The sequence below is a fragment of the Harmonia axyridis genome, chromosome 3 (genome assembly GCF_914767665.1).
Source record: "Harmonia axyridis chromosome 3, icHarAxyr1.1, whole genome shotgun sequence".
NCBI lineage: Eukaryota > Metazoa > Arthropoda > Insecta > Coleoptera > Coccinellidae > Harmonia > Harmonia axyridis.
The window spans coordinates 18721197-18745327 of record NC_059503.1 but is presented as its reverse complement, the minus strand read 5'-3'; the positions used below and the strand labels follow the sequence as shown (position 1 = coordinate 18745327).

At 34.2% G+C, this 24131-nt stretch overlaps 1 protein-coding gene across 3 annotated transcripts in view; it reads left to right on the top strand.

The window, feature by feature from the left end:
- Window positions 1-24131, top strand: part of LOC123674614 — a 77167-nt gene that overhangs the window by 39080 nt on the left and 13956 nt on the right. For all 3 annotated transcript variants that reach the window (XM_045609543.1, XM_045609544.1, XM_045609546.1), the window contains exons 5-10: window positions 14427-14481; window positions 17292-17845; window positions 19120-19351; window positions 21019-21198; window positions 22042-22410; window positions 23743-23856. In XM_045609543.1, the coding sequence (XP_045465499.1) occupies window positions 14427-14481; window positions 17292-17845; window positions 19120-19351; window positions 21019-21198; window positions 22042-22410; window positions 23743-23856 (1504 nt within the window). The remainder of the gene's footprint in view (window positions 1-14426; window positions 14482-17291; window positions 17846-19119; window positions 19352-21018; window positions 21199-22041; window positions 22411-23742; window positions 23857-24131) is intronic.

Here is a 24131-nt window from a genome sequence, read left to right as displayed (position 1 = left end):
TCTTCATAAAAGGAAGATCGGCGGAATTTATTGCTGATATTTCGAATTAAAATCGGTAGCGCAGAAATTTCTGATGCAAACTTCGCGTGGAATACCTCAAATTCCATCAGTCCAAACGTGACCATAAATCAAAAAACCACAAACTAACGAGCGTCCGAATTACACAGCTATCTAGATGAAATCTGCAGCGATGGAAAACTCGGCGCTTTTCCGATCCCAATATCCGGAAAAGCGGAAAGACGCCTCTGCCGCTATCTTGCGATACGTGCAGTACGCAAAATCGCGCCGGTCCGTCGATCGATGGGGGCCCTCCTTTCTCCGTTCTCCACCAAAACGGAGGTAAAAGCTCCTGGTGTCCCCACAGCGAATATTAAGGCTGCACTGGCAGCGGTTAACAAGTGAGGGAGAGCGCTTTTCATCTGCCGTGTTACGTTTCCGCCGCAGCTGGTCCTGGAAAAGTGTGTAGACCAGTAGTCGTGACCTCGCTGGGGCTCAACGTGTCGACTGCGTGGAACTCTGACATTGCGGCAGAGGGATCATTTCGGATTCTTGAATGGTTGCCGTGTTTATTCGGATAGCAAGTGGTGAAAAGGGGGTTGGACAGTACGATGAGAATTTTTTGTCACTAAGACTCGTCTTCAAATTCGATATATTTCGAGTCGTTTCGAAGTGGTAAAGTGGGTTATTGAGTTATTGGAAGTTGCGGGACTGAATTCGGCGCTTTGGGTTTTTAACTTTCTGGCGGTAACTGTTATTAGGTAAGGCAATTGTGGTGACCATGAAATAATTCGTTTTTTTATAAAAGAATTTTCTTAATTTCGATGTGGAAAACTACTGAAAATTGGATATAAGTTACTTTCCCCGTTTAAATCGTTAAAAATTGTTTTTTATTGTAAATTTCGCTGATACTCGTTTAATTGCAAAGTGGGTCAATGTCTCAGTACACGGCATTCACATAGTAGGGTTTAAATTATTGTAACATCGTAGTGGTCTGTTTTAAATATACTCATTGTGGTTTTGGAAAAGGGTAGTTTACATAATTTGAGAAATAATTGTTAATAGGTACTGAATTTAAGTTTTTCGATTTTTTTACGATGTTTCAATACAGGGTTTTCCTGAATTTCTGAATTGGAGGTGCAAACGGAAATGAGAGATTCCTCGGATAATTTTATGAAAAAAATTCAAATAAATTCAGGTCCGCAAACTCTTTTTTGCCATTTGAAGTATTGTCTTTTTTTCATAGGATCCGCACTTCACAGAATATTTAACTGAAATATGGCATAACTGTTCCAATTTAGAGTTTACATGACGTGATATGATTATTTCGATTCCAAAGCTACAGGGTGATAGTTTTCTAAAACATTGCTGTTTTTTCATTCAGAACTTTATTTTTGGTTGACCACTGCAATTGTGAAAAGGAACTTTGATCTAGTACTGAACTTTTTGGATTCTTGTATTTTTGTCATATCTGCAACCGATTTCGAAAAAAAAATGAAACAATCTCAAAACACCCAGAAAAAAGCAAATTATCTTAGATATCCATTTAGTAAGCTCTGTGATGAATAAATAATTATTAGCTTTGATGCTTATTTTCTCGTTATGTAGCAAAGATTCATAAATATCCGATAAACTCATCATCACAAAAAAGTAGGACTACAAGAAACACCCTGTATCTCGAGAACAACCCGTTTGCGAGACCATATTAATTGAATTTCTTTTTCCTAAAATCAAGCAATCTTTCATTTTCGTTTGTATCTTCAATTTAGAAACACCCCATATATATCTCGATGCCCTTTCAAGACCCAGTGGCTTTATGGTTGTATCAACGGTTGTAATAAAAAAAAAATACTAGTAATTATTATTATAACAAACGAATTTTCAATCATTCTACATAAAAAGTTGATATATTTCAGAATGATATACATATAAAAAAGACAATTCTTCACATGTAGATATTATATGGTTCAATCTCACAAAATCTCTGCACAATTTACACATCTGCACTTAGAGTCGAAAATGACCTCAAACAATTAGTTTACGCGGATTTTGAGGTCCAATTTAGTTACTTTCATTCGTCCTGCCGGTCGTAAACATCCTCAAGTCCGAAAGATAAAGTAACTTCGAATTTTCAGAGATGGTTTAAAGTCCTAATATGTAGTTTGCTATTTCTTTTTCTCTATTTCAGTATTGTTATGAGTTCATTACCGTACTAAAAACAATAGTGTAATGAACTCATTACAGCATTATTTTCAGTTATACTCGTATTTTTCGTTTTGTGGTTGACTGTACTGACTTCCGATCCTATCGAATTTCAAGACATTTCAATTGAAACGTTTTTCTATTCTCGATAACTACATACTCGAATATGTTGATATTTTTTCATTTATAATCCTATTCAACTTTATGGCTATTACACGTGAAAGAAAATAAAAAAGTCAAGCAGCTTTCGAGAGAGGTCAGTGTCTGGACGAGAGGTCTGCCAAGAAGCATTTGGCTGGATGAATTTCAAGTGAAAATTGCTGACGTATAAGCGCACAAAAGTTTCTGACCTCACGTATATGTTTTTCTCAATTTTCTCAGATATAATTTGACGTATTATGATATGAATTTACCATCTAATATTGTATACAATTTTTTGTCAATTCAATAGCAGTTGACTTGTTTTAAATGAAGGTCAGTAGACTAACCTCTAAATTGACGGTGACTTGAAAGATTGGGATATTAATAACAAAAATTGCTTTGGGTTTGATCGATGGAAAAACCAAATTTTTTGAATTATACAATAGAAATAGAGTTAAAAAAATACTAGATGAATTGAAGATTTGAGGTGATTTTGAATCTATATGCATTCAGAAAGACCACGAAAACAAATTGAAATAAGAGTTATGACTTATCCAATATAAATGATGAAATCCGAGACACAAATATTTCAAGTCGAAAACTACTTCCCCTAAAAAATTGTTTGTTTCTCAGTTCGAGAAACTTTTACTTTTTCAGGATTTGATGGAACTGAATCGGCTTCGTTTGGTATTGGGGAAAATCAATATTTACAATTCAACTAAAGATTCGGAGAGATATAGCACTCACATTTGTTTTCCTCCCAAACTTGTTTGCCACTCTTCTTTCAGCCTCCTTGATCTCTGAATATTCTGAGATTGATGGAACTCTTCCGATGAAATTGCCGCATAACCATCACCGATGACAGTTTTGACATTCGCACTTCCTCTGGGTTTTCTAATAAATTGATGAAATTTTTCAGAAGCTAGAGTCGAGAAGAAAATTCTAAATATAGAATGGAGAAAAACATTTTTGTGAAATTTACTCTGATATTTTTGAGTTTCTTCAATTGCTACTCTTCAAGGTGCTGAACCCTGAACCTAGCCAACGCTGCTTAGCTTCTAGATTGGGAAAAAGAATTTGAGATGAATATTTTAAGCAAATAATCCATAAAAAAGGTCCAGATTTTGGAAAAAATAACAGGATGATAGATTTCTGGCCAAAAACTCATCTTATTTGGTACCTTGTTTCTGCTCCTTTTGAGCGTATCACAATACCAGAAAGATTAATTTTTCAATGTTTGTTTTCTGAGCAGATCGCTCCATTATTTCATCACAATAAAATTTTCAAATTTTTAGCTGGGAATTAGATTTGACATGCTGATGACGGATCCGTCTTTAAATTGATTTTGTCCAATAACTTTGAAACTAAAAGGGTTGAAGGGTTGAAATTGTCAGTATATAGGTAATAATCACACAATTTTTCGAGAGGATTTTGGCATCAGCACTATAGACAATTCAATTATCTAAACTAAAAATAGGAAATCAATGACTAAGTCATGAGCATTTCAGCCCTTGTTTTTTCATGAGCTATAGTTGCGTCCATGAAGATCACATGTACTTTCCCATATGCTGTGCTGTCCAAAAAAGCAATTGACGCATGATGGACCAGCGCTCATAAGCTAGTCCTTCAAAAAAATTATTGAAGTACTGATGTGAAGCCAAGAGCTTTTGCACGCTCGTCATTAATGTTCCAATTGCGTCCTTCAAGACAGAACTGTATATGTATATGAGGCCTCCAAGGGCTCAATAGGCACATGAACGTCGAGGGCTTCTGACTTCTGTGCTTTCAAATTCAAGGCTACTGTGTTTTATTGGAATTCTAAGGAAAAAATTGTCATCCTTTTGGAACATACATAGTTGACTTTTCGTGTTGTTTCGAATGGAAAAATCTAAAAGGAACTGAATAAATCCATGATGATAAGATATGTTTGCAAGTTATATTTTCATCTCTTCGAATCGAATATATTCTCATGTAGGTGTAAATTTATTCGAAATCGATATTTCATAACGTCCTTCCAGAGACAATAAATGTGCAACTCCCAGGGAAGCTGGACTGCTTCGCATTCTAGAGTGTTCTCAAAAGCACAAGAGCGAAGTACACAAAGCTGGAAGTTTTTCGGTTTATTCAGTAGATTCCCTTTGAATTACTTATAAACACGTCTAGATTCATGTGGTACGATGGGGATTGCGCTCTCGAGTGGGACTTTGAGCTCTTTCTTCTCCGTTCTGTTGAGGTTGTTGATTGGAATTTAAGTTTTCATTGAGGTTAGGGAGTATTTTTATGCCTTTTTTTCTTGTTTCATTATTCAGTACAGAGAAAGAAGCTTTATGTGTATGAAGTCATTCCAAGGCAAATAAACTTTTTCTTCTTGTTTCATTATTCAGTTAAAAGGGAGAACACTTATTTGTACAAAGTATTCCATAAGCAATTAAACTCCAACAAACATAAATATATTATGAATAATTTATTGTGAAATTGAGCATGAGAATTTGCACAAACTCATTACTCATTTCAAGTACTGATTTTACTACAAAACTTTAGGTATGTATGAGATTATACAACTCATGTTCTGATGATCCAATAGAATCCGTAAATTTCCCATAGTTACTGCGTATTGATAAGTGAATATACTACTTGACGACGTTGTAATAATCGTTTTGGTGTTTCACCTCCTGCCATATTGTGATCATTTCCATAGTAACAGTCTTGGACGTTTGCCAAAAAATAAAAGTCAAGCTCAGTGAAATGTCATTGAATTGTTAAAATGCAGTGTTTTGGTTATAGTTATTGAAATTATTCGTTATATAATCGTAACGAATATCACTCGAGCATAGACAATATATTTCGATTATACGAACCTCTTCACTCGACGTAATTCGCGAAACACCACTCGAACTCCGCTCTCGTGATGTTTTGCGAACTACGTCTCGGTGAATAATCGAATATTGTCTATGCTCTTGTGATATTATAACTGATTATACAACTCATGTTCTGATGTACCAATAGAATCCGTAAATTTCTCATAGTTACTTACGGCGTATTGGTAAGTGAATATACTACTTGACGACGTGATATAATCGTTTTGGTGTTTCACCTCCTGCCATATTGTGATCATTTCCATAGTAACATTCTTGGACGTTTGCCAAATAATAAAATTCAAGCTCAGTGAATTGTCATTGAATTATCAAAATGCAGTGCTTTGATTATAGTTATTGAAATTATTCGTTATATAATCGTAACGAATACCACTCGAGCATAGACAATATATTTCGATTATACGAACCTCTTCACTCGACGTAATTCGCGAAACACCACTCGAGCTCCGCTCGTGATGTTTCACGAATTAAGTACGTCTCGTGAATCGTTGTATAATCGAATACTGTCTATACTCTTGTGATATAACTGAATATGAGATGTGATTTATTATTATCGCATTGGAATTCTCCTGGAATTTGGCATTAACAGTAATTAAATTTTACATAAAGATACAAGCTAAATTTTAGCTTCATGAAATGTTTGATAATTTTTTTTTCGATAATCTGCTTGAATTTTCCATGGTTTTGATGACTCAATCAACATGAGATTTAAAAATAGTTATTTCACATCAAAATGCAAATCCTGGTGTTTTTCCAATAAAATTAAGATAGAATCTACATTCCTTGAATTTTCACTAAAATTTCCATAATAATCGCTCCTGCATGAAGACAGAAGTCTTCACATCAAAGTCGTTAGAATGCAGCCTATATCTTCAACATCTCGACTACTACTCCAATGGTCCTACGATCAATGAGCCATTTATAAAATATTCATTCCAAGGCTTCCGTTTATCGATGCCGAAGTCCTTATTCGCTTCTGGATTCTCATCCACACCAAATCGTTTGAGTACTCGGATTCAGAGTTAGGTACCTAGGATACGTGACGCAACGTCCCGTTTCTGGAAACTCTATTCTTAGTTTTCCAGGAAATCGTAAAAGGGAATGGGATCAAACCTACTCAAACCCCCACGGCTGATATCCAGTGGGAAGTAAAAGTGGGAATTTATAGATGGCGGTTTCCATCACGTATCGATTCTCCGTGTTGTTCCATGCAATAATTCCGGTATGGTTTGTTTGATGTCATTTAATTTTATTGAAAAATGAGTGGAGCATTGATGCAAAGTCGGAAGCACTTTTCCTCATGTTTTTTTGATATCCTGCTTAAATCTTCTGTGGTTCGGACGATGCTATCAATATATTATTTTGCATAAAGCTTTGAATTGTTATTCCTCATTATACACTGTGTCCGTAAAGTATGGAACAAATTAATTTTTAGCTAAACAGACAATTTTAAGGAATAATCCTGAAACACGTCGATATTTTATTTTAATTCACCGTATTTTAAAATAATAATCTAATATACAGGGTGAATTACTTCCGAGTAATGACGTCACCGTAATATTTTTCAAATGGAACACCCCCATTTTGTCTCAATTTTCCGATTACTCTAGCTGAGCTGATTCCAAAAATGTTTTACATGTTGATTCCAATTGGTACAGAGTGGACAAAAATACAATAGTTTTGTGTGTGCTCATAAAGTAACGCGTAACATTTTTTATTAATTAAATTGACAATATTATCAAAAATACTTATTGTCTAGCGGAAATTGGGTTGAATGGAACACCCTCTAGTTTGTTACATTTTTAGATTGATGGTCTGTTTATTAGCTAAAAATGAATTTGTTTCATACTTCACGGACACAGTGTATACACGTAACATCGCAAAACGATCGGATATGCTGTTTTGGTTATACAAGGTTTTACAAATTATTTTGTATGAACGAAAATGACAGATTTCTCGGATAATTTAAGGAAAAAAAGTCCTCTGAACGTGGGGCCGCAAACGTTTTGATTTCGAGGTAACGGGTGTTGAATTTTGTTTTTTTTTTCAAGTTTTTTCCTCATAGCACCTTCCCTTCACAAGATATTGAACTTGAATTTGGTATAGATATTCCAATTTGAAGGTTTTATCATGTGATATGCTAATTTTGAAAGCAAATCTACAGGGTGATTTATTCTGTAACTTTCATCCAGAATTTTTTTTTGTAGACCAGTGGTGGCTTAGAAAAATGTAAAAGACTACTACACTTTTTGTTTTCTTGTAGTTTTGCCGTATCTTCTACTGATTTTGAGAAAAAACAATTCTCTAGAAAATTCCAAATTATTATAAAGATCCAATTAGTAAGCTGTGATGAATAAATTAATTATGAGTTTTGGTACTTCTTTACCCAATCTATAGCGAAGATTCTATAAACTGGTATAATCATCAGAAGGAGTAGGACTACAAGAAACACCGTGTATCTCAAAAACAGAGCGATTGCGTGCCCATGTTTATAGGACTTTTTTTCTTAAAATTATTCAAGGAAACTCTCATTTTCCTTTGTACCTACAATTTAGGAACATATTTTTTTTATATTCCTGTTGAATTTCTTTAGTTCTCATGTTATGATCAGTTTGAAATTTCACACAAAGCATAAAATTGTTATTTTATACCTATACCCAAAGTTTCATCTCGGTTTTGTCAGTTTTATGGTCAGGGAAATATTTGGTAATTTTTTTTCGATATTCTTCTTGAAATAATTCCAGTGACGTGATCAATATAAATTTGTCATGGGGCTTGAAAATGATATTTCACATTGAAATGCTAAATTTTATCTAGATGTAGGTTTGAAATTATCAGGAAAGGAAAACTTTGGTCATACTTACGAAACCCCTTGTCAGATTTTCATTCTTTTCATTCGAGTCAATCAATTATCGGAGATACTTGAATTAAGACTTGGATTCGTCATCAATGAAACCATTCCCAGGTCAAAATTTTGAAAATTACAGACAATCTGACGAATAATACAAGGCTTTGTTCGGATAAGGAGTGTCCTAAAAGAGTATAAACAAAATTCTCAAAAACAAAAACTATAATTTTCACGAGCGATAAACATCTCCCCACAAATCAATCATTATTACAATTGCAATTGGAGATTATCATAGCAACTAATTCAACTAGAGAAGAGCATGTTAATATACGCCTTTTGTTCTCCCCTAAACTCAACCCCAATGAACTCGTTACCATTACACCATTAGACTCCTTCCTGGCAGCTTTCTTATAACCAGAAGTCGGAATTATAGGTTACTGTAAACGACTCCTTGATTAAATTACCAACGCGTTAAGTAATACGTGTAAAAAAAGATTCCTCCAATATAGTGGTCACGCAAGAAAAAGGCGTTACTGTAATTTTGCACGTCAGGCAAAGCGATCGCAGTAGTTTTCATGGTCCAATTGTCCACGGCATTTTTCGTTTGTATTCGATATTATTAATTATTCAATGTGAAAATTACCAATATTGAATCAATAAATAAAATTATAAGATAATATGATCTGAAAAATGTCCTGGAAAAATAAACTAAAAATGATACTTAATACGCGATATGATTTCACACTATTTAAAGTGAAAAATATGAATGAAATATACCCTCTAGCAGGTATACATTATCAACATATTTAATCAGCAGCTAGATTCCTGAAAGAAGCGTTCGCTATACACTATGTCCGTAAAGTATGGAACAAATTCATTTTTAGCTAAACAGACCATTTTAAGAAATAATCCAGAAACACGTCGATTTTTTATTTTAATTTTCCGTATTTTAAAATGATAATCTAATATACAGGCTCAATTTCTTTCAAGTAATGACGTCACCGTCATTTTTTTCAAAAGAAACACCCCCATTTTGTCTCAATTTTCCGATTATTCTAGCTGAGCTTATTCCAAAAATATATCACATGATGTTGATTCCAATTGGTACAGGGTGGACGAAAATACAATAATTTTGTGTGTGCTCATAAAGTAACTCGTAACATTCTTTATTAGTTAAATTGACAATATTATCAAAAATACTTATTGTCTAGCGGCAATTGGTTTGAATGTAACACCCTACGTTTTAGATTAATAAAAATGAGGTGTTTCCAAACATGTTTGTTACTTGAGGTTTAGCAGATAGAATCTGAAATAAATTATTTCTTATTTTTATACATGTTTATTAATCTAAAAATGTGACAAACTACATGATGTTACATTCAAACCAATTGCCGCTAGACAATAAGTATTTTTGATAATATTGTTAATTGAACTAATAAAGAATGTTACGCGTTACTTTATGAGCACACACAAAACTATTGTATTTTTGTCCACCCAGTACCAATTGGAATCAACATGTGATACGTTTATGGAATCAGCTCAGCTAGAGTAATCGGAAAATTGAGTCAAAATGGGGGTGTTCCATTTAAAAAAAATGACGGTAACGTCATTACTCGGAAGTAATTCACCCTGTATATTAGATTATTATTTTAAAATAGGGTAAATCAAAATCAAAAATCGACTTGTTTCAGGATTATTTCTTAAAATGGTCTGTTTAGCTAGAAACGAATTTGTTCCATACTTTTCGGACACAGTGTATATGAAGAGAAGAAAATTTGTAACTTTCAACACTGCCCAGAAAGTTTAGAAGCGTGGAATCCAAACTAATGGAAGTCTTTCTTGAAAGTTTCAGAATCGTTTATTGTGTATAGTCTCATCGACTCAGAAAATATATTAGTTTGCTCGGCTCGCGTTCCTCAATTTTCCACAACATCAATTCCACAATGATCCCAAATCAGAACTTGAAGTAGTTTTGAGAAATAATTTTGTAGGATTAAAAAAGATCTTCCTCTTATCTATCTTTTTAGTTTTGTTCATTTTTCAGTTCATGCTAAGAACGTTGATTTTGTTGTGAAGTCTTCACTTTTCAAATATGGAATATAATTAATACAAATCAAGCCTAGTTAATTATAAAAGAAAACCGCCAGCATTAGCTGTAAAGTTCATTCAGCGAATTTGCTGATCTACAGATAATTTCCAAATGTTTTATTGCAATGCTATATTACAGGTAGTTGCGTTTTATTCAAACTCTTATTCCTGCACTCTTTTAAATAAACATTATTGATTATTAATTTACTTTTTCACTGTCAAAGAAACTGCAACACCCAGAAGGAGCTGTTTAAAGCAAAAGTGTAAATGATTGAAATTTGGAGAAAAAAACGAAGGGTTTACAATTTTTTTTAATAAATTTGTTAATAATATATTTGTCTACCGTGATTATCTATATACTCCCCAACACGTCTCGGCATGGTCTATTTCTTCTTGAGGGATACTATCCCAAACTACCTGTTCTTCATGTCTCAGAGCCCGTGGGGTCTGGGGTTAATTTCCAAGCCGTCTACCCATGATGTCCCAAACATGCTCTATGAGCGAAAGATCGTGGGATCTGGGTGGCCATGGCAAAAGATTCACATGGGTCGATTCGAAAAAGTTCAAACTAACTCTGGCATCGAGTAGGGTAGTGAACAAAAGATCTGCATGGTCGCAGTTCCCGGAAGGCTTACCGAAGCAAAACGACCCCAGTTCAAATAATAATAATAATAACTCTGGCATCATGAGGTCGGGCATTATCTTGCAGAAATATTGGATTCTTGAGCCGGTTAAGGTAAGGGAGAACATATGGCTCCACTATTTCTTGAAGGTAATGCAGCACTGTCATGTTACCTCGAATAAATGCTAAAGGTGACCAACTTTCATGTGCAATAACACCCCATTCCATAACGCCTACTGTCCGGTGTACATGACGCTCAACATCAAACTGAGGTTCACGTATTTCTCCTCGACGTCGTCTAATCCTTCTTCGGTCATCATGTGCACCCAAGGAGAATCGAGATTCATCAGAAAACACGAACTGATGACATTCCACATTCCATTGCTGACATTCTCTGCACCACTCTAATCGTTGCCGGCGATGCTCAACCGTCAGAGGTAACACAAGATGGGGTCGATAATGTTGCAGTCCAAAAGACCTTATCCGGCGGTAAACCACTCATCAGCCAAAGATCGAATTGTCGGAAATCGATCTCTAATAGTCTAAGTCTTAGACGTCGATCTTGAACTTCATATGTGCCCCTTCGACGTCCGGTGCCTACTTTTCTTCGATTTTGGGCATTATTAAACCACGCTTGACAACATCTCATAACAGTAGATGGATATCTGTTTGTACTCGAATTGACAACCTCTTTCAAATTCACTTAGCTGGCGATAAATTCCGCGTACACTTGCACCAGGTATTCTAACAACAACTAAATATTGACTTTGGATCTCCTCGAACAGCTGGGTGTTGCAGTTTCTTTGTCAGTTAGTATATATAAATTTTGAATAGTAACATGTCCAATATAACATTCAAACAATCAGTAAATAAGCAAAATTGTACACCACTACTTAAGTAGTCAGCGAATCTTCAGTTGATTAATGGTCATATCGATTCTATTGTCCATGCCTTTCAGCACTTTATTATTTTTATGATATACAGGATGACCTCCGTTCTAATCTTTAAAATGGGGAATTTTATGGATCCAGTTATCAGATCAATGAATGTCTCTTCGAATATGTCACACTTATTGATCAATGGGTTCTTCAGTATTCCTGCAGTTGAATGTTTTTGATAATCACCAGGATAAAACTGAAATAAACCTTTCATAAATACAACGGATGCCCATTACGTGCATAATTTATATAATTTGCTCTTTTATCTCTGTAGAATATTGAAAGGCATCGTTTTGTCACCGACCTCATTAATCTGGCATACAAACGCCGTGCCTTCATTAGTGAATAACTCTTTTCACAGGTTCCAGCTGTGGATTAGAGGACGGTTTTATCCTGATTCTCATACTGATTACATTATACAATGTAATCTCTTCGGGTGCTGCTACGCCAGGAATCAATAATATCATTTCAGGAACTAATGATTCCACTACCAAAGGGTTTATACCGATATCAGGACCCATACAGCTGTTGTTGACATGCACTTCATTAGAGAGTGTGGTAGTGTGGTCAGGCAGTCGGCTGAGAGGCATCCGCACCAGACAGGATGATAAAACGGCAATCACTGACGTCCAACAATTCGAAACGTCGAACGGTGATTGGGGCATGATTTTGGCATCCATTGACTGCCTACCCTAGGGATTTGTTATGCGGGTAGCTCTCCAACAATCGATTCGAGTGTTACTCGCAGTACTTTAAGATCGCCCGTGTAGGAGTTTATTTACCGGCTTAATTCCCCTATTATTTACCAACCATTGTGGATTTGCCGTGTATGAGGGGGGCCAATTAAGGCGTACCGGTAATAATCGGGCTCGTGCCCCCTGGCATATGTTTCCAATTGTGCGGAATTCTACCCTTGTCGGGTCATTTGGGAATATTGACAGCATGTAAGCAATTGATGGAATCTGACCCCCGCAAAAAGGGTTTCCATCTTGCTCATTTGTTCGGTTCCTATACATTGTTCTTGATTGAAAGCGCAAACAAGGAGTGATTTTCCTGAATAAACTAACTTTCCTAACTAATTTTGTCAGGGTTGCTCTTTGTGTTTCCAGATGGATATTATCGATTGTACTAGGTATGGAAACCGTTAGTTCATTCGATCTTCTATGTACCTCTGTTTTATTATGACTTGAAAACTTTTTCTGTGGAGAACTAAGCTCTAGGTTTTTGATCAAATCATATTTTGATTTTATATTCAAAATATTAACCTATTTTGAATTCGTTTGAAGAAAAAAGAATTAATTTGATTTAATTCAATTTAAGCCATCTCGAGCTTCTGTCGAAAAATAAAAAAGCCATTTACATAGAATTTGAAGCAAAAATTGAACATAAAGAAAATAGTGTGAAATTGCATTGGTTTTTTTCCTGAGAAAAACCGCATATTTCGAAATGAACAGAGTTGAGTTATTATCTACCTAACAAATATCATAAAATGAAAAACCAAGTTTTTATGAACTATTAATATTAGTATTTCCTTTTACAATAAAAAAAATGTCGAATAATTCTATATGTCATCAGTGGAAACGAGTGATTATTGAGAATATAGAGCTGCAATACAAAGATATCATAACCTGTGGATGAAACAAAATGAAGAAAAATCCATTAATAAATCCATAATGAACTACTGAAAATTTTCTATGGGGTAAAAAAACGTTTAAGAGGATAACCACCACGTTGTTTTTCGCGCATCAGTCAAAATTTGGTATCCATTCATTTCCCTTCTGGCGTTCCTGCGATGACCAAACTTTGTACGGAGTATAGGCTTGAACATTCACTTCATCTTCTTTCTTTTTTCGAAGCAAATAAGTAGAGGGCAATAAGTAAGACGACTTTCACGAAATTATAATTTTACCTTTGGGAAAATTTTTGTAGTTATTTTTTCACGAATATTTTAAAAATATATCAGTGCTTTGTACAAAGTACATATTATCGATTTTTTTGCGAGGAACGGAAAGTTACTGAAGTTTTTTCTCTATTTCTCATTAGCAAATTGAAAATATTTACTTTCTTCCATGTAGATTATTGTTCAAGGAAATTATGTGTAAACCCCATAAAAATCGGTGATTTGTAAAAAGAAATATCTCTAATTTCGTTTTGAACTGATCAGCCACGTGGTGGTGTTCCCTCTTAACAGTACGCTTCTTTTAGGCAAAAATGTCATGTTGTTCACTTAAAGTTATGAATTTCAAGGATGAAGACATAATATGGATATAGCGTGTTTCTTCTTGAACCATTAATATTACTGATATACATTAAAATAAAAGTTATTGATGATTTATTGATATATTTATATCAAGTAATAGACATTTCACACGATTCAACGTTCAAATAAGATTCCATAAATTCCTTCTTCTAATATCTCTATAGTATAGGGTTAATAGAGTTGCTCTGAATTACATTCGGTTCAATAACATTTGGATAAAAATAATCCACCATGAACTGATGTGAAAATGATTGTTATGTATTGTAACTATGACCTTTACTACAATTATGGACTTGGGGGGTGATATAGTTTTCCCAGTTCCTTAAAAACCTTCCACCAAGAAACATTTTCTGTTGTTTCCGAATAATCTTGAAATGTTCGAGGTGAATTTGCCACAAAATTTTTTTCATATTTACTCAAAACCTTGTTTTTTAACACAATTCTTTTTTTGCAGGTCCAGCGAATTCATTGGATGCACATCATTCTCCATTCAAGATGATTGTCAGTCGGTAAGTTGAGATTCAGCCTTTTATAATTTTACATAACAGGTCAATTGAAAAATCCCTGGTCTACCATAGTAAAACACATTTTTTTGGCAGAACTCGATTTTATTATTCAACATAGTTGCCTTCGAGGGCGATAAAGCGATTATAGCGATCCACCAACTTTTCGATACCATTTTTGTTGTGCAATTTGTCTTTCACACTTTCACAGATCTTTCGAATACGGTGGACGCAGAAGAAATTCGAAGCCCAATTCATACAATTTTGCCATTGTTTTCATTGATTGCCACTTTTTTTTTCTTCAAATGGGGCCGGTTTTTAACGATTTCATCCTTCAAACGATCCCAAAACGCTATAAAACAATCGTTGTTGATGGTCTGGCCCTATTGAAGGTAATCAATGAATATTAAACCTTTCGCATCCCAGAATACTTATGCCATAACCTTGCCAGCTGACTGTTGGATCTTTCCACGCTTTGTTGGTTCATCGTGTGCAGTCCACTCAGCTGACTGTCGATTGGGCTCCGGAGTGAAATGATGGAGCCATGTTTCATCCATTGTCACATATCGACGCAAAAATTCAGGTTTATTGCACTTAAACAGCTTCAAACACTACTCAGAATCATTGACACGTTGTTGTTTTTGATCGTTTGTGAGCTCGTGCGAAACCCTTACAGCTTTCTCATGTACAATATTCCTGAATGATATGATGTACACGTTCAGATGATATCTTCACAATGTCTGCTATCTCGATCAACTGCACTTTACGGTTATTCAAAATTATTTTGTGAACTTTTTTGATTCTTTCGTGGGTGACAGCCTCTTTTGGGCGTCCATTGCGTTCGCCGTCTTTGGTGCTCATTTCACCACGTTTAAACTTGGCATACCAATCAATGATGGTTGATTTTCCTGGTGCAGACCCTGGAAACTCTTTATCAAGCCAAGATTTTGCTTCAACTGTATTTTTTTTTCTTCAAAAAGCAATATTTCATCAACACACGAAATTTTTTTTCCGTCTTTTTTCAAATATCAAAACTAGCTACACTCACAACGCAATATCTCGCAAAATAATGGTCGGACTACTGTCAAATTTTGACACGTATTGGTTGAAGGTTGGTACTAACTAAAAATCATATGGATTTAATACTAGCATCGCCATCTGTGCATCAGACCGAGGACTTTTCAATTGGCCTAATACAATGTAGATACAAAAACCAACAGCAGCCCTTCATCATGATGTTAAGCGGCATTCGCTTTCTGGGTCATTAAATGAGGTTATCGTTGCAACAGCATGTTTAAGTCCGATAAAACCACAATATTTAGCGCCCTGTTTGATGATAGGAAGTCATTAAACAACGGTAAATGTCGCTGAATATATCCCATCCATTTATTTCATTCAACGGGCTGAAAGATATTCTAATCGTTGTTTGGTTTACTGTTTTAAAAATTAAATAGGTACTCAAAAAAAACACATTATTCCATTTAACTCAAAATTCATAATTCCGGAAAACAGTAGAAATTCAATTGTGCTGGTGGACACATCTTTCTCATTTGCTCTAAGTGAATTATTGCTGGTTTTCTGGATAAGCATGAATGTTTTATATCCGACTATCGTTGACACGTACTGTGCAATTTAGTATTCATTTCTTCGCTATAATTTACAAATTTATGATAATTGCTATGAGGTAATGTCTTTTGAATTAAATATGTGGGTGTTTTTTCAAACATCTCCTCAAAATATTTTATGATCTAACAATGGGTACACGATGACGATTTAAATCAATAGAAAATGTTCGTTTCAAAAGGAAACATAATAGGACTTCATCTCTTATTGATTAAACCAATCCTATTCTGCACGAGTTGAAAATCGAAAGATTCAGACGATATTGAACTGAACAAAAAAGAGAAATGTGAGTTTCATGAAGCTGAAAATAGTCCTTACACTTCATATGAACTTTCACATCATTTTAATGTTTTATCATTTTTAGTATGAATTCAGTCACTTATTATGGAATGAATAAATTCTGAAATATTTCCACCAGTATAGAGAATGAAAAACTATATGTGATCTGAGTTGGTTGTCAGCATAGAGTAATAAACATAGATACCTAGAGGAAGTATATGCAATTTCTACATGTCTCCAACATGGTTAGATCACGTTGTCTGATTGTGATATATTTTTGAATCCACAATATTACTATATCATTGTGAATGTATATTATATTGAATGAAATATATTTATTTGAGTGATTCTTAATTAAATATGCAAATTTGCATATTTGGAATCTGATATTTTTTCTAATTTATAGTATGCAGAATATTAATTTTTTTCTGTATTTACCTACTGAAATCCAAGGTTTGGCAACTTTTGCTCTCCTAGTGTCTTCGGTTGTTTCATGTCGCTTGGCGCGCTTGAAGTTTGTTTTCTGAATTTCTGATAATTTAGTTATTCATCTCAATATATTTTGAGTTCATATGAAACTTTGATTCACTATGGGTCATAAGAAGTGCGTTCATTGTGGAGAAACTTGCTAATGGAGTGAAATTTCGAATCACTGATATGTTTTCATCTCCGCGCGCTTCATGTCAAATTCGATAGTTCATGTAAGGGACAAAATTTGCTTACAAAAAATGACATATATTCTCTCTATCTTTGTTTATTACTCTGAGATTTGTTCCAATGAAAATAAATGTATTCCTTCTTTATTTTACTTCAATAGTTATAAAGAAAGTACCTTTATTTTTCACAAGGTTAGAAAGAAAATCTGTAAAATCAGAATATACTTTTCCTTTAGGTTAATTGACTTTTTGTTTCAGGAAATATGTGGCACATTTCAACTCCTACCTCTACCAGCAGGCAGAAATCAGAATATTCCGATAACCGCTAATAATTCGCTGAAGACGATAGAAGAAAAACCTTTCCCTGATCCTACCCACCGAGCAGCCATGTGCGACAGTCAGTCTACGAGTATCGACGAAATGATTAGCTTAGACGAATTTGAGAATTTCCTAGGGAACACGAATAAGACTGCACTGAGCGAGCAGCAGAAGTCGGCTGATGAGAATCTCTTCCTTCGATACTTGGAACTCGATCCTATCGAAGGACCAGAAGCTATACCGGCTGCAACCCAGAGGAGAGCGACTGGAATCAAGAATGGGAGGACGCCATTCACGCATACGAAGCGATTAATGAAGTCTGGTAAATCTGGTTTCGGATTTTCAGTGGTTTGGACTCATCCACCAAGGATAGAAAGGGTGGAGAAGGGATTGCCGGCCGATAGGGCAGGAATACTACCAGGAGATTATCTCATTTTCGTCGATAAGCACAACGTCGTCATGATGCCTGAAATAGAAATTTTGAATTTAATTAGGTAAGTTGCATATTCTGTGTTTAAGGTTAAAATTGACGTTAGAAAACCTGTGACCAGTTGACAACAGTTTCTGTAAGGTTGATCCAAGAATTGTTCAAGTAATATAAGGATTAATAACAACGTCAAGTCAATATTCTGCCTTTAACTGTCACAAACCAGAAATAAAGCGATTTGCTATTAGCGTTTTCGTATTACCTGGTCATGTTAAAGTCACTTTTTTGTCCGACCATGAGCTTATAGAATAGTATATTAGATATCTAATACGAAAAGATGAAGAATTCTTACGAGTGTGAAAGTGTGATACGAGTACAAACTGTGGTTTCTGGACGTGTTGAAACTATTCTTCTTCTACGATGGTCCCACTCAGCATGACCTTGAAACCGTGAATATTCAGTTGGCCGAGGTGAATGCATGACCGGGATATCCCTATGATTTTCTGCGCCTGGGATTATTGTAATGAATTCATTTTTCGTCTCCAGTCACAATGCGATGCTGAAATCCCTTCCGTGTTTGCCTTGCAAGCAGCTGTTCACAAGCAAACAAATCTCGGCTTCAACTCGTACGGCGCCCAATTTCCTTGTTTCTGAATAATTTACATGACTTTCAGGCGTTTTGAAACGGCTTGTTGCGTTATTCACAATGATCCTGCCAATTCTCGTTGCGTTTGACACGAGTCTTGATGATGTAATTCCTCCAATTCAGCGTCTTCGAAAACCTTCTCTCTTCCACCGCCATTCTGGTCTTCGACGTCAAAATCACCGTTCTTGAAACCACTCTCGGCACGTTATTTCACTAATAGCGGCCTCACCATAGGTATTTGAGATAATTCGATGAGCCTTAGTCGCAGATTTCTTCATATTGAAGCAGAAAATTATAACCTCCCGCAAATGTCTAGAATTTGGCTAGTAGCTTGTTGTTGACTTGTTTAATCAAGAATAACTTTATGATGCAGACACAAATCGCCTAATATTTTGATGGCGTTATTTTTACAAATACCTAAGCTTATTGTATGACATTTACAATCAATTTTTTTCGACTACCACTTACCGCTACAGCCATTTATTGCAAAACGGGGGAAGCATGGTTGTACACCTAATAGTATGAATGCCACAAAAAATCACATTTTCACCTATAATGAAACTGTTCTATTACTATTAAACGTAAGCTTATTTCATTTTCACATTAATCTACCTTACAAAAACTGAGTGTCGGTTAATAATAGGGTATGTTACCATTTAATTGTTAGATCTCATAAATCCATTTCTTTGTTTCAGGTCCTACGGAAATCAATTAACCCTAGAAATTTTTCGAAGAAACTCCTCAAGAAACGGTTCTGTTCCAAGTGTCAAACGCATAAACAGCGTTGGCACAGTAAGCTCAGTAGCACTTCCTACACCAACAAGTTTCGTCCCTCGTAGACCATCTACAGTATGTTCCACGAATACAGCTTCCGTTGATTGTAGCAGGAAGAAGTTGCATCTACCTCAAGTCACATTTAGTTCCGAGGTTGGTAATGGTGTAATTGTTTGATGTTATGAGGATTCATATAAATGTACATATTTTATTTTACTGCTTTAAATCTCTTGATTGTGGTATTGAGGAATTCTTCAATTTTTTTTCTGATTGTTTAACTTCCTCATTCAGTCGGCCAGTAACTATTAGTTTGTAAATTAAGTTCAATGCTTTGTTTCAATTATTATTATTTAATTTAGTTTTTAAGTTTATTTATTGAATTTATAAGTGTTTCATAGTTGTTTTTTAATTTTAGTTATTTTGTTGAATTTTGTTCAAGTTTTGCCCCTGTAAAATATATCTCTTGAATTTATTTAATCATTTTGTTTTGATTTTATTCACCTTTCATTTCTTGATCTTTAGACTACATAGATTTTTATTTTATTTACAAAGAATACTGGTTATTAGACTTATATGATCGTACATAATTGACTGAGTGCAACTTGAAATACGTATTGTATTTATAATATTATCTTATCTCGAATAATATGTGGCGATTTTCAGACAGTCACTTGTCAAATAGCAAATATCAGCGAAAAGTAGTGATACATTGTATCATGAAATATTGAATGAAAGATTTTGATTAGAATGAGGCCATATTATGTTAATGTTATAATCTATATTATGACAGAGAAATTAATTGGGAGTAGCTACAAAAAAAAGATGTCATCAAGGTATATCCAACTCTTCAAAATCTCATATATTCTAGAAATTGCTAAAGAGATTTTGAAGAATTCTTATTGAAAAACCTTCATAAATACAAAAAATTTAATTCATTATCCTAATGCGATTATATTTCGACTGTCATGTGATACAATATCTCATGATCTGTTGCTTTTGGGGTCCCATCTTTCAAACCCTAATCTGATTTAGGCGCGGTGGAAATTCAATAACATCATCTTCTAGGTAAATTTATGACAAATCACAAATTCTATTATTGAAATTACGTGCAAAAGCGGTGAATTTGACAAATTTGTGGTAATCGAATCCAGGATAGAGGGTTTTGTTAATTTTCCTTGTATACCTTAGTGCGAATTTTCCAGAACCTTCACTCTGGATATTATTTTTTTCTTGAAATAATTCTTGAAAATGAAGTTGATATCTTCTTATTGCTTTACAACCATTTTTATGAAAGAAAGATTCTATCGCTTTTACTTTGATATGAAAATAATACAAAATGGTGACTGCGCCAGTTCTTTCAACCACTGCAACCTAGCGGTAAATTAAACTGGAATTTCTGCCAGTAACTTCACACATGCCGAAGGAAATTTTTGAAATACTTTTTCTGTTTCGATATATATTTTATACATACTATACTCGCTACTTTTTCATTTATCACTTTCAAGATATTAGCGTAAGAAATCTCCTCTTCATATAAAAATAAATTGATGATCCAATGAAGACTAATCCTTACCTATATTGAAGGTTTCGAATATTGCTATAAATTTGAATAGTATGATTTATGTTGATTTTTCTTAGCACATGAGAAGAATAAAACGGTTTTTATGCTTGCACAACGCACTTAAAAAATAGATTAAAACATCCTAAGTTTTCCAGAATGAATATATTTGATGTTTTGATCGCTACAATCAGTTTTGCATGGAATCATGATAAAATGAATACTGAATAGAATATACTCAACTATTCCCATATTCTTACAGAAACCGTCTAACAATCCCGAAGAAAATAGAAAAAGGACAATGTATCAATTAATAAACAAGGAGCAACAATATGCAACAGGTTTGCAGTTTGCTGTCACAAGATTTGTTTCTGCCTTGGCGGAAAGAAATGACCTCATAACTCCTTCAGAACACAAAGTACTGTTCCAGAATTCTGAAGAGGTAAAAGTTTTTTCATACGTAATTGTTTCATAGGAATGATTGATGTGGAGTAGTCAAGATGTTTTTAGTCTTAATAGAAAGATCGAAATTTTATATTGAAGTGGACAAATAGAAAAAGGAAATATTTCACATTACATCAATATAAAATCATTCAAATTACTGAATCTGTAAAAGCTGTTTAGGTATAGCGGGAGAAATAAGTTGTCTAGTGCGGGAATTATCGATAACTGCTGGAGTCAGAAGAATACAAATATTACATTATTTACCAACTAATCCAAGATCGAAAACTAAGTAGACCTATCATTTATTTCAAAATTTCCAATATATACCCTACTTTTACGAATTCGTATTCAAAATAAATTTCTACTTTCTATAGGTACTTTTGGTATATTTTTCAATTACAAGGCTTTGTAGTCATTCGAGAAATACAAATTTTAACACTCCCGGAAATTTTAATTTTACGTTTAGGAAGATATAGAATCCAAAAATCGAATTGAAAAAAATCTGGATTTTTGAGAGCTGTTCATTTTACACAATTTTGTTTATTTAGTGAGAAGAAATACTTGTTTCATGTATAACATTTCGATCTTTCACGATATTCTATATGAAACCATTGAATCTTTCATTAGAATTAGAATAGTTTCATTCGAAAAATAGAATAGAAAATATCTAACAATTTTTCGAGAATTTCTTAAGAAAGCTATCCATTTTAATATAAAAGCAAAAATAATATAATCAATATGAAAGATGATTCAAAAGAATGTTCGTTCTCCGTCTATGAATCAGCACAAAATTCTATTTGTTTGACAATATATAAAATATTTTTGGTGTACCACATTTCAGATTTTAAGAATAACTGAAGACCTAATCGACAGTTTAGTTCAAGACGACGGTGAACTTCAAATAAATTCGTTATGTAGAACTTACCATTCGAAAACGAAAGAATTGTGTAGTGCTTACAAACGTTATTGCTCAGGAATAAAGAGAGCAGATTGTGTATTAGCCAACAAATCCAGAAATTCGAATTCGGATTTCTATAGGTTTCTGCATAAGCCAGAGATACCCAGACGTAGGCCGGACATTACCACCTTCATCCATAAACCTTTAGAGCACTTTAGGGAGATTCTGAAATTGCTCTCCGTCATTCAGAGTTTAACTAAAAGCACTCATGAAGACCATACTGTGATAACCCAAATAGTTCAGGAAATGCAGGTAAGTTTCAATCAGAAGAAAAATATGTAGTTGATCTTAACTAGCTTATCTGATTTCGTTCGGTTGTGAGTTAGAGCATAAATATTCATAATATCAATCGATACTTCTAGAGATCGCATGTCTGATACAATATAGTTAACTTTTCATTCACTAGAGTAGGTAGAAATAAAATTAAATTGTATATTTTCCAACCAAACTGCACGGTTCGAATATTGAAATTATGGAAAAAAAGAATACATAAATTTGCAAAATAGGACTTCTTGAAATTCTCTCGCATTGATTAAAAAAGCACATCACTCAATAAGTCCAATCAATGAAAACATATTGTTACTTAAAAATTTAACTTTATTCGTGAACATAGCCACCTCTTCAAGAGTGATTCATTTGCTCCAACGCTTCTCTGACTTTTCAATACATTTTCTGTAGAAAGATTGGAACTTTCGTAACTCGCCAATCACTACTTCATTAGAGCCAACGAAACTCGTTTTTATTCATTTTTCGAACAACAACAAATGTAGCGTCACTTTAGTCGATCCAGACTTTTGGAATTTTGACTCGCATCTTTTGAAGACTGGAACAAACGAAAAAGAAGTGAAATACATACCACTTCCTAGTGTATAGCTCTCTAGCGATATCTGCTATACCCAAGGGTCCCAAGGCCCGTGGCGTGTTAGGTAAAAATGATATCATTTTATTTGTTCATTTTGCAACGAAACTGACTCGTTTGAATATTCAAATCAAGGAAAAATTCATAAAAAATGAAAAAATATAATTTCATCACAATGTCTGTATTCTGAAACTTTCTAGTCACTATCAAATTCCACATCAGAACACCAAGATACTGCTTGATTTTTGGAAACGTATTAGCGCATCCACCACTTTTTTTTACGATCAACTAAATGTGCATCCACCAATGATAGTACGTGATGTTTCTATGGTTTTTTCAATCCTGAATCTCCTAGGTTTCTGTGTACACAAGTGTCCTGTGTAGGGATAATATTCAGATCATAAATGACGTGTTCAAAGTTAGGTACCACTTGAAGTTATTGCATTATAGTATGCAAAGATGGTTCTATATCCCAAATTTAAAAAAATTAAAAATTTTTAAACTCCGTATAATTCTAAAAGCAGCAATAAGCGACTACACTTCAACCTTCTCCAAATTTTGAAAACAGAAATGGAATCTCATAGTAAAAATCAAGATTATTGTTTCCTACAAAATTTTAGCAGTTGTCACAAAAATAGAGAAAACACGCATCCTTATGTGATTATTTATTATCTATTATTTATAACAAGTCCTCATCAATATTGATAGTTTTATTTCATTTGAAGGCAGCATACAAGGAGATAACTTCAGAAGCAGGGCTAATGGAGCCTACGGGTGGTGGAAGACCACTTCTTACAGTACAAGATTTAGAAAATAGATTAGTTTTCACCAAATGTAAGGTGAGTAATATAAAAATTGAGTTTCGCCAATTAACCTACATATCGAATATTAGGTGTAGTAAAAAGAAATCCATTAGTTTTGCGTGAAACATAAGGCTTAAATTAACATAGTTAAATAATCCGATTCAGGTCATATATATGTCGTTATGTTTGATAACTTGTTGCCATTTTGTATGTAATACAATTATGCCTCTCTCATAGAAGCCTTCGTCCCTATTGGCAAAAAATTGAGATAGTCGATTTTTCAATGAAGCGAATTTTTCACCAGCAAAATT